Below are 12,013 nucleotides of genomic sequence, written 5' to 3'. Positions count from 1 at the left end.
AAAGTAAACTTGCTTATCTTGTACATGTGATATATTATGATGTCAGCTTTTCTGACTGGATGTTTGCTAGAGATAACAGGCAAAGCTTCTAGTGATCTTTCCACGGCAGGGAACTAGTGTCATAGTAAGACCTGCTTGTAGTTCCCGCCGCTCTGTGGGCTGTGGGAGGTGCATAGCTAAGCCCACACATTTGACACAGTTTAAAATCTGACAATCTGACCTGATCTGTCATAATCATGATCTTCCCGTAACGAAGCGTTTTCAGTGAATCTTCATCTTCATAGTTTTTCTTGTACTGAAGACCCACAATCTTGATGATATTGTTAATTTCAGCATTTTCCATGATCTGAAACACGTGGAAAAGGAATAAAGAGATATAATCATGTTTTGCTTGAGTGTTTATAAGTCTTACTATTTTGAATCATTACTTTAGACTTTAATAAATCAGGTCTGCTAAGATGCCAGTGAGTAGCCGGGCGTGGTGGCGCACACCTTTAATCCCAGCACTTGGGAGGCAGAGGCAGGCGGATTTCTGAGTTCGAGGCCAGCCTGGTCTACAAAGTGAGTGCCAGGACAGCCAGGGCTACACAGAGAAACCCTGTCTCGAAAAACCAAAAAAAAAAAAAGATGCCAGTGAGTGAGGAAATAACAGAAGTACGGAGCCTGCACTATAAACTAGCTTTAGATTCTGTTCCCTGAACCTGCACTTTTGTAGTGCTGTGGATTATTCACAGGGCCTCATGCATCCAGACAAGTGCTGCACCACGAGTTACACTCTCGGTGTGCTCTAGATTCAGATGCTAAGAACAGTGTAATCACCTACCTGTTTATGAGAGGCTTCTCGCACATTGAGTATCTTTCCTCTAAGAGGGAACACCCCATATTTGTCTCTTCCAACCACTCCAAGGCCTGAAACGGCCAGAGTTTTTGCTGAGTCTCCCTCAGTCAGGATAAGTGTGCATTCAGTAGAGTTTCGGCTCCCTAAAATAATTTTGCACATTTAACTCAATTTCAAACATAATCATTTAAACACTGTCAAAAACTATAATAAAGCAAAATAATATATAACAAATTATCTTGGAAGAGGATCCACATCCAATCATTTATCGTGGCACCACAGTACTTGAATGCAAATTCAAGTAATCATTAATTTAGTAAATAAATATAACGTCACAATGCTTATGTTATTCATCTCTCTTATTATGTAGCTGTGGCTGGCCTAGAACACAGAGATCTGCCTGGCTGTGCTGGGGAGAAAAGCATATAATACCATGTATGAACTTAATCTTTCTCATGATATAGCATTCCCAGAATCTTCCTTCTTTCGGTGAGTATAGTACAGAAAGACTCACGGTTATTATAGTGCACATTGCTTTAACTATTCTATCAGCTGCAATCACCGTGCTTTTATCATAAGTATAAGAAAAACATGGTAAAATAGGGGTTGGTATTATCCATAGTTTCTGGAATTCACCGAGGCTTTAGGAATACATCCCCATACAAATAATGGGGTATTGTAACGTCATTTCCCACCCCAGAGACAGGGTTTCTCTGTGTAGCCCTGGCTGTCCTGGAACTCACTCTGTAGACCAGGCTGGCCTTGAACTCAGAGATCCACCTGCCTCTGCCTCCCAAGTGTCAGGATTAAAGGCGTGCACTTCCACCACCCTCGGGCCTAACATCTTAATGTTTTAAACTAATGCCTCATAATATTTATGCTGCTGTTGGATATTCATTTAATATATTATAAATACCTGTTAGGTAGATCACTGTATTCTCTATAAAATCTTCTCAATATTACTTAAAATGCCACAAATTTAAAGTAACCTAAATATTCAATTAGAAATTGTTTAATTGTTTTTTTTTTAAAAGGAAACTATTCTGTCAAACATTGTGTAAAGAGAAAACGTATGCTGTAGTTATTGAAAACCATGTTAAGTGCGTACCTGCATCATTGGCATCATCAAGTTTGGGGATTCCCTTGATTTTGGTATGTTTTACAGCTGAACACTTCTTGTTCAGTTGGATTTGAGCCTTAAACTTCACCCAGTTTAGTATGCTTTCGACAATACCACAACCAATTGCCTTCAAAACAGAAACATTCACATTAATTCAGTCAAATACAGAATACATAAGTCCACAGGAAAGCAAGATACCTAAAAGGGGGCTGGAGATGGCTCAGCGGTTAAGAGTACTGATTGCTCTTCTAGCAGTCCTGAGTTTAATTCCCAGCAACCACATGGTGGCTCACAAGCATCTGTAATGAGATCTGATGCCCTCTTCTGGTGTGTCTGAAGACAATGATAGTGTACTCATATACAATAAATATCATATTTCAAAAACAACCAAGCCGGGCGTGGTGGCGCACACCTTTAATCCCAACACTCGGGAGGCAGAGGCAGGCGGATTTCTAAGTTAGAGGCCAGCCTGGTCTACAAAGTGAGTTCCAGGACAGCCAGGTTACACAGAGAAACCCTGTCTCGAAAAACCAAAAAAACAACCAAACCACAAAGCAAAACAAAACTCAAAAAACTGCAGCATGGCCGGGCGTGGTGGCGCACGCCTTTAATCCCAGCACTTGGGAGGCAGAGGCAGGCGGATTTCTGAGTTCGAGGCCAGCCTGGTCTACAGAGTGAGTTCCAGGACAGCCAGGGCTACACAGAGAAACCCTGTCTCGAAAAACCAAAAAAAAAAAAAAAAAAAAAAAAAACTGCAGCATTTCTAGACTGGGTGTGGTGTGTGTGCTATAAGCAGCCATGGCTCTTTCCATTTCAGCTGTTACCATAAGGAAACTGGTTCCTCTCGGCTCACTCAGTATTTCCAATGACCTTATGCTGTGGTCTGGCACTGAGTTACTTGTTGGTGACACAGTGGTTAAATTAGGACAGAGGATATAGCTTGTGGATATAAGTATAAGGGTTTACTGTATAGAATCCAAGTAAATACCAGAGAGGTATGGCAGTCTACCTCTGATCCCAGCCTTGGGAAAGGAGACAGTCGATCTCCAGTGCCAACTGTGACACTAGCCACATTGGCCAGCTCAAAGTTTGACTGAGAGACCCTGCCTCATGAATTATGTGGAAGAGTGGTCCAGAATAAGTCCCAAGTCCCAGGTGTCCACATCCATGCACATCTCTCACATACATGTATGTGCCTAAAGAAACAAAACATGTACACACATATGCACACTACATGCACATGAAAACAGAGAAGCAAACAATCCATGTCTGTGTCTTCATGTGTTTGAAGGTATAACATGGAAGATAAGAAACTACAAGTGCTGCACGCCTTTAACCCCAGCTCCTGGGAGGCAGAGGCAGGAAGACTTCTGTGCTTATAAGGCCAGCCTCTGGCCTATAGAGCAAGTTCCAGAACAGCCAAGGCTAGACAGAGAAACCCTGCCTGGGTGGGCGGGGAACGAAACAATAAAAAATACTAAGAAATCACAATTGTGATGAGTTACGATTGAGAAGTTTGCTATGTAGTAATAAAATAAGTTCAATATTATACTGGAACTCATTCACCTGAAAGAAGGGAGAATGTAAAGACCTTCAATAAGCAGGGAAGTTGGACTTTTCCTGAGTGGAAGACATTGAAGCAGTTGTTTTCTTTTCTTTTCTTTTTTTTTTTTTTTTGGTTTTTCGAGACAGGGTTTCTCTGTGTAGCCCTGGTTGACCTGGAACTCACTTTATAGACCAAGCTGGCCCTGAACTCAGAAATCCGCCTGCCTCTGCCTCTCGAGTGCTGGCATTAAAGGCATGCGCCACCACGCCTGGCTGACATTGAAGCATTTCAAGGATAAAACCAGAAATGTCATTCAAGAGCCTCGTGGGGGAAGTCTGGTAGCAACAGGAAGGCTAAGAAGCTGTTACAGTAATCTGAAGAAGAGGTTAATAGTGGGACGCTAAAGAGACTTGGCACAGATGCTCCTTCCCGGCTAGAGTGGAGGGAAGGAAACCAAGAGGAAGAAGCTCTTACGTTTTTATCAGTGCTTTTTTTTTTTTTTTTTTTTAAACAGATTTATTCTACTATGTGAATACACTGTCGCTGTTTTCAGACACCAGAAGAGGGCATCATACAGATAGTTGTGAGCCACCATGTAATTGCTGGGAATTGAACTCAGGACTGCTAGAAGAGCAGTCAGTGCTCTTAACTGCTGAGCCATCTCTGCAGACCCAAAAATCTAGAGTAAGACTTTTTAAAAAAAATTTATTTTATATATTTGAGTACACTGTTGCTGTCTTCAGACACACTAGAAGAGGTCATTGGGCCCCATAACAGATGGTTGTGAGCCACCATGTGGTTGCTGGGAATTGAACTCAGGACCTTTGGAAAAGGAGACAGTGCTCCTATAAACTATCAGTTTTGTTTGATGAAGAGTAGGGTTCCTTGAAGAGAATGAGTATTGGATAACTAGTTTGTGTTTTGGGGGACTGCAGGCAAGCTGGGTTAAGATTGCTGAACCTGTCAGATCAGGCATAGGCATAGTGGGGTCCAAGGTAGGAGAACTTTGAGTTAGAGTGCAGTATGGGCTTCGAAGCTAGACCCTGTGATTTCACTATGACCTGGAAGTGTGAGCCGAATTAACCCTTTCCTCCCCGACTTGCTTTTTGGTCATGGTGTTTTGTCAGAGCACCAGAAACCTAACTAGGACAAGTTAGTACCAGGAGCACGGAATTCCTGTGACAGGCCTGACTGTCATGGTTTTTTGGAGGAAAAGTTACTGTGGTTGTGGTGTCTCTTCACAGCAATAACAAACTAAGAAGTTCTGAAGAAGTCTACTTCAGCAGGAAATCTTTGCTTCTATAGGGCAGAGGAGAATGAAACAAGGCACTTGTATGTATTTTAACTCCCATGTAAGTACTCACAGCTTTGATGAACTTCTCACTTAATTGACATGTTGATCCAAAGCTCTTGGCTTGTAAAGTCATGTTTTCTTTTGTTTGAGAGTCAAAGGTTGGGTTTTCGATTAAGGCATTTACAAAAATCCACATGTGATTTTTCACCTGTAATAAAAGACGAGATAGTCACGGAAATATCTTTTATGTCCTTGCGTATGTGAAGCAAGTTCCTATACTAAGCTACATGCAACCCCTTTCACCTTCTCAAGTTTAGAAAAGGGAAAGTTGATAGGTGCACACCTGATGAGCCTTCACTGCAACCCCGCCCTTGTTCTTCTTTTTCACCACATCAACGAGTTTGCTCACAATCTGATCAGCTACGTAATCAACATGTCTGCCGCCCTAAAGAAAAAAAGATCATAACATAATTTAGACAAAGGTCTAAACCATTTTATACTATATAGTAAAAAAAAAAACCTAGTAAGATGTCTTAAGACTTACCTTAGAAGTCGCAATGCTGTTGACGAAGCTAATCTGCTGGAAGCCTCTCTCGCTCATTGTCAAGCACACTTCCCACCGGGGATTGACCTGCTCATGGATCACCTTCAGTGCGTTCCCAGTTTCATCTACCTTATCCTTCAAATACAAATCCACGTAACTGCGGAACCCTTTCACCTGTACAGAAATTAAAGAAGGGAGTGTGTAAATAAATTAATGGGAAACTTAAGCAAACAAACAATGGAAAATAAGATCAATAATCAACTGTGAGGTGACTGAAGAGATGGTTTGAAAAGTACTTGTTAGTCTTGAATAGGACCAGTATTTAGGTGTCCTCACCCATACAGAAGACTACAAGTAGGAATCTCATGACTTCTTCTGACCTTCTTGGGCACCAAGCATTCTCATGGAATGCACATACATATGTGCAAGTCAATTTTGAGTTTATATTCACACATATAAAATAAAGAGAAGAGGTTGTAATTTTTTTTGAAACTTTAGCTTCTGTGTATGTGAAAGAGGGAATGCAGGGAGAAGAAAAGAGGGTACGGATGTGCCATGCATGCACAGAGGTGAAGAAATTTCAGGATTCAGTCATTCCTACCAATATGTGTTCCAGAGACTGGAACTCAGGTGGTCAGGTTCAATCCCTGGGATCCACATGTAGAGGACTGATGTGTACAAAACTGTCCCGACCTCCACACACTTGCTATGGCATGTAGTATGTGCTGTCACATGTACATACACATAAATTTATAAAAAAGTCTCATGCTGGGAAGTGGTAGCTCACACCTTTAATCCCAGCACTCGGGAGACAGAGGCAGGCGGATTTCTGAGTTCGAGGCCAGCCTGGTCTACAGAGGGAGTTCCAGGACAGCCAGGACTACACAGAGAAACCCTGTGTAACAGGCAGGCGGATTTCTGAGTTTGAGGTCAGCCTGGTCTACAAAGTGAGTTCCAGGACAGCCAGGGCTATAAAGAGAACCCCTGTCTCGAAAAACCAAAAAAAAAAAAACAACAACAACAACAACAAAAAAAACCAAGATCTACATAGTGGAACTCTAGGTTAATCAGAGCTATACAGTGACAGCCTATCTAAAAAACAAAACAGATTCCCTTCACTAAGATTAAAATGAGATAGTCTTTTTTTCCCCGCCCCCCAGGAACTTATAAGAAAAATGTGGGTGGAAAACAAATTGTGCAGTTGACAGTGATGATCATGAATTCCTTTGCAGCCCATATTCCCAGAAAAATACTCACTGGCAGACTATTTCCATTAAGAAAGACTTTGACATCTTTAGTGGAGCCAGCGATATCATATGCTCTTCTGACCATCAGTGCAACAATATCTTTGTCCAGGCTTTGCATTTTAAACTTAGATAAGTCAGGCTGGAAGGTGATGCATGTATAATCTTCTCCACTAAAGGGCTTGAGTTCCATGTCACCAGCTCTCCCCATGTTATCCATCCATGTCTATGGCAGTAAAGAACAGGAAAAATGAAAGACAATTCATTTCACAAACTAGAGGAAAATCATGTAAGTATGTAGGGATCAGAAAATAATTTTATGTAGCTTAAAAATTGTTCAATTTAGCCAAACATTAATGATATTATAAATGACGATTCTACCATTTAGCAAACCACAAGCTTTACTTTACCTGTTTGAACATTTTCTTGTACTCTCTACTGGCTGTTTCCACAGTAAATTTGGTGCTGAATATGTTACACAGTTTAGCTCCATAGCCATTTCGACCACCTAGGCAAGTAAGTATATAACACTATTTTATTATTACTCAACTAAATTTTTTTTCTTTTTTTTTTTTCATTCACTTGCTTTTATTATTTTGCTACATACAGCAGCCTAATCCCACAAATCTCTCTTACAGGTTACACAGATAGTTAGCTGGGGTGAAACAGGAAAGAGAAGAGGAAGGAGAGCAGGAGCTAGCCCTTCATTCAAGGAAGTACAAATTGAAATAATAAACTAGAAACTCCAGACCCCAAATACATGCTGACTTCATACAAACACTATAAAAGGTTCTTTTTTTAACTGTATGTAATTATTTATTTTTAAAAATTAAGTCAAATAAATTCTTATTTAAAGGATTTGATTCCTTTGCTGTCCATCCATGTTACCGTTCTCAAATGTCATCCAGCCCTGCATAAGAACATGCGAGGAACCAGATGAGCATTCTAGAACCATCTACATATCATTAGTAACTGGGTAAAGATGTGCTGTTCATCAACACGTGTTCCCAACAGGTTAACTGCTAGTCAAGTAGCATATGAAAAACCTCATGGGTATTTTTCTTTATGGTCATGTCCACAGCAAATGAGAAACTGCATTCTAAAAGCCTTGGTAATGACCATTTAAATTTTTTTCCTTGTTTATTTTCTTTTTGAATAGTAGAATGGGAACATGGCTTTGCCCATGGCAGGCCAGCAATCTACTACTGAGCTGTAGTTCCTGAGCTGACACAGCTTTAATATTTTGAGGTGTGTGTGTGTGTTGTCTGCATATGCAGACCACAGAAAGGGTGTCTGATCTGCTAGGACCGGAGTCACACATAGTTGTGAAGCAGCATCTGGGTACTGGAAATTGAATCTGGCAAATGCTAAGTGCAGAGTCATTTCTCCAAGTTCTTCAATTTTCTTTATTGCTGGCAAAGCTATTAAATATACTTTATTTACTAATCAATTTTCTCCTTGGTTTTTGAGACAGGGTTTCCTCTGTATAGTCAGTCCTGGCTGTCTTAAGACTTGCTCTATAGACCAGGTTGGCTTTTCACGGTGCCACCTGCCTCTGCCTCACAAGTGCTTAAAGTGACTAAAGGTGTATATCATCACACCCAGCCTTCTCTCTCATTTTGAGTCAGTCTCATTATGTAGCCCTTGTCTGGTCTCGACCCCACATACATAAAATAAAACACTTAAATCTTTACAAAAAAATTAAGTTTTTTTTTAAGAAAGTTCTTTCCTTTGTTGAGAGTGGTGGTGCACACCTTTGATCTTAGTAGTTGGGAGACAGAGGCAGGAACATCTCTGTGGTAGATTTACTCCTGTCTATCTCCTTGTGATGGTTTATAAATGCTTGGCCCAGGGAAGGGGACTATTAGGAGGTATGGCCTTGTTGGGGTATGTGTGTCACTGTGGGTGTGGGCTTTAAGACCATCATCCTAACTGCCTGGAAGTCAGTATTCTGTTAGCAGCCTTCAGATGAAGAAGCAGAACTCTCAGCTCTTCCTGTACCATGCCTGCCTGGATGCTGCCATGCTCCCACCAATGGAGAACAGAACCTCTGATCCTGTAAGCCAGCCCCAATTAAATGGTGTCCTTGTAAGAATTGTCTTGGTCATGCTGTCTGTTTACAGCAGTAAAACCCTAAGACACCTGTCTTTTTCCTTAGGTTTTTCAAGACAGGGTTTCTTTGTGTAGCTCTGGCTGTGTTGAAACCAAGAGCAGCCTAATCTACATAGTAGAATTCTAGGCCAGCTAGAGCTACACAGTGAACCCTTGCCTCCTGATCACTATATTTAGCTTATCCCTATATTAAAATCTGTATTAAATTTTAATTGAGTGTTTTGTCTGTATGTATGTTAGTGCACCATATGCATGCCTAGTCCCACAGAGGTTAGAAGAAGACATCAGATGTAGTTATAAGTCTAAGATGCTCACAGTTGAACCAGAGTCCTCTTGGGGTGGAGCCAATTCTCTTAATCACTGAGCCATCTCTCTAGCCCCCAATCCCATATCTGTAATCCTCACACCTCAGAGAGTGATTTAAAGGATTTCTTTTTTGTTTCCGAACAGGGTTTCTCTGTATAGCCCTGGCTGTTCTGGAACTCACTCTGTAGACCAGGCTGTCCTCACAAACTCAGAAATCCACCTGCCTCTGCCTTCCAAGTGCTGGGATTAAATGCATGTGCCACCACGCCCAGCTTAAAGGATGTGTTTTTTTCTGAACCACAAGTATTCCTTTCTCCCAGTCCTCTACCTGTCACTTTCTTCTCATCGTCGTCATAGTTACTGGAGGTCAGGAGTTGTCCAAATATGAGAGCCGGGACATATATTTTCTCAACTTTGTGTTCAACAACAGGGATTCCTTTCCCATTATTCCAGATGCTAATTACATTATTTTCTCTGAGAAAAGATACAAAGTTGCATTATACAACAAATGTTAAGTTAATGCTTAATAATTAAAATAAACTACATAAATCTACAAGAGTCTTTCACCGTGACTCCCTCTGAAGCTAGCTAGATCAGTCTTTTCCACCATGCAGGGTTGGGAACAGAAACCCTTTTCTAACACCTGAGTAGACACTGATAACGCTGAACAAAACATGAAATTTAAAAATATTAGAATAAGCAGGGCGTGGTGGCACACGCCTTTGATCTCAGCACTCCGGACGCAGAGGCAGGCGGATTTCTGAGTTCGAGGCCAGCCTGGTCTACAGAGTGAGTTCCAGGACAGCCAGGGCTACACAGAGAAACCCTGTCTCGAAAAACAACAAAACAAAACAAAACAAAACAAAACAAAAGAAAATTATACTACCGGAAAGGACAAAAATAAGGAAAATAATACCAAGAAGATCAATCACCTGTATGCTCCTACTTCCTTTGTGTTTCCATTCAATAAAGCACATGGAAAAGCAATAAAAAGGAAAAATATCCCCCATAATAAACAAACTTTCCTGCTTACTAACTAAATGTTAAAGTCACTCAGACTTTTTTTATTTTTACTTGCCTATAGGTGTATGTACCTATTTGCACATGAGTACAAGTGCCCACATCGCTTAGAGGCATTGGACTCCCCAATCCCAATGTGAGTGCTGGCAGCCACACTCAGGTGCCTGTACAAGAACACCACGTTCTCTAAACTGAGTCATGTGCTCAGCCCGTTACTAGGACTTAGTTATTTTGGGTTAATTCTCAGAATACAAATAATACTGGCTTAATATTATCTGTAAGAAATAAAAACAAAACAAAAACTATCAGTTAAAAAACTAGGTCAGCATTCTTTTTTTTTTTTTTTTTTTGGTTTTTTGAGGCAGGGTTTCTCTGTGTAGCCCTGGCTGTCCTGGAACTCACTTTGTAGACCAGGCTGGCCTCGAACTCAGAAATCCACCTGCCTCTGCCTCCCGAGTGCTGGGATTAAAGGCGTGCGCCACCACACCCGGCTAGGTCAGCATTCTTGAAAAGATTGTTTTCAATCTGTATGTGCATTCATCAATTACATACACCCTACAGGAGCCTTAAACAGTTTGCATCAGCACTGATCAAGGTAATAAAAAATGTGAACCAGGCATCCTGCTACCCACAAATGAACACTAACATTTAAAACCAGAAATATAAACCCAAATTACTCTCTACTACTGGCTGCTGGCTTGCTGTTTCAACAGCATCATCAAGCCAGACAGTGGTGGCGCATGCCTTTAATTCCAGCACTTGGGAGGCAGAGGCAGGAAGAGCTCTAAGTTTGAGGCCAGTCTGGTTTACAGAGTGAGTTCCAGGACAGCCAGAGAAACCCTGTCTCGAACAAACCCCCCCCCCCCAATAGCATCATCAAAAAAGAAATAACATCTTTCTGATGACCAGGACAATTACTGCAAATGCTGGCTGACGTCCTGCACTTTATCAACCATGACTGCATGATTAAGCGTTTTGAGATAGGGTCTCACCACATAATTCTAATTGGCCTGGGAACTCACAAAGATCTATCTGCCTCTGACTGATGGGATGAAGTGTGTATGCCACTCACCACATCTGCTAAGTTTTGTGTTTTTGTAGTCCTGTGTCTGGACTGCACATATGCTACCACCAAGCTACACTCTCAGTCTTTTTAAAAGGATTTATTTATTTATTTTATGAAGTACATTGTAGCTGTTTTCAGACACACCAGAGGAGGGCATCTGATCTCATTACGGGTGGTTGTGAGCCACCATGTGGTTGCTGGGATTTGAACTCAGGACCTCTGGAAGAGGAGTCAGTGCTCTTAACTGATGAGCTATCTCTCCAGCCCTTTTTTAAAAAAACAAAAACATGTATATATATGTATAGTATTTTGCATCCATGTTTGCCTGCAGACCAGAAGAGGGCACCAGATCTTATTTGGGATCATCAGCCACTATGTGGTTGCTGGGGCTTGAACTCAGGACCTCTGGAAGAGCAGTCAGTGCTCTTAACTGCTGAGCCACCTCTCCAGACCTCTCAGTCCTTTTTTTAATATAAAACTTTTATTTTGGGACATGGTCTCAGTACATTGCTCAGGCTGGCTCTCAGCTTGTCATATTCCTGCCTCAACCCAAGCAGTTAGGATTACAGGCCTATACCACCAGACCCAACTAGAAAACTTGATTAGGTGTGGTAGTGCTGACCTTTAACCATAGCAGAGGCATGCAGAGCCCTGAGTTTGGCCAGCATTCTCCAGCTACATAGCAAGTTCTACATCGCTAGAGCTACAGTGAGACCCTGTCTACCAACTAACAAACAAATGAGCAAATAAATACGTCATTCCAAGGAAAAGCACCAATACTAGGTGTAATTGTTGGGCACCCACAGGCTACTCATCTTAGACTCCAGTCTTTCTGCACTGATTCAAACTTCATTCAAACTTTGTTTTTTGAGACACCCTGGCTTCCCTGGACTTAGCTTTATAGAGCAAGTTGGCCTTGAACT

At 41.4% G+C, this 12,013-nt stretch overlaps 1 protein-coding gene and 1 non-coding gene across 2 annotated transcripts in view; both read right to left on the bottom strand.

Annotated features, from left to right (window-relative positions):
* The window catches only part of Top2a (DNA topoisomerase II alpha), a 30,258-nt gene that overhangs the window by 16,638 nt on the left and 1,607 nt on the right, over window positions 1-12,013 (bottom strand). Inside the window, exons 4-12 of the mRNA XM_085829578.1 lie at window positions 9,333-9,478; window positions 6,997-7,094; window positions 6,600-6,812; window positions 5,343-5,516; window positions 5,142-5,243; window positions 4,869-5,006; window positions 1,947-2,085; window positions 824-981; window positions 221-346 (exon numbers count right to left, since the gene is read on the bottom strand). Of these exons, the coding sequence (XP_085685704.1) occupies window positions 221-346; window positions 824-981; window positions 1,947-2,085; window positions 4,869-5,006; window positions 5,142-5,243; window positions 5,343-5,516; window positions 6,600-6,812; window positions 6,997-7,094; window positions 9,333-9,478 (1,294 nt within the window). The remainder of the gene's footprint in view (window positions 1-220; window positions 347-823; window positions 982-1,946; window positions 2,086-4,868; window positions 5,007-5,141; window positions 5,244-5,342; window positions 5,517-6,599; window positions 6,813-6,996; window positions 7,095-9,332; window positions 9,479-12,013) is intronic.
* On the bottom strand, window positions 7,586-7,707 carry LOC115032665 (small nucleolar RNA SNORA32). The gene has a single exon (XR_003838296.1). It is a non-coding gene; the product is annotated as a small nucleolar RNA SNORA32 (small nucleolar RNA).

The sequence above is a fragment of the Mus caroli genome, unplaced genomic scaffold (genome assembly GCF_978045245.1).
Source record: "Mus caroli unplaced genomic scaffold, Mus_caroli_1 scaffold_13, whole genome shotgun sequence".
NCBI lineage: Eukaryota > Metazoa > Chordata > Mammalia > Rodentia > Muridae > Mus > Mus caroli.
Note: the sequence above shows the minus strand (reverse complement) of the source record. Positions and strands in the feature narration are given on the sequence as shown.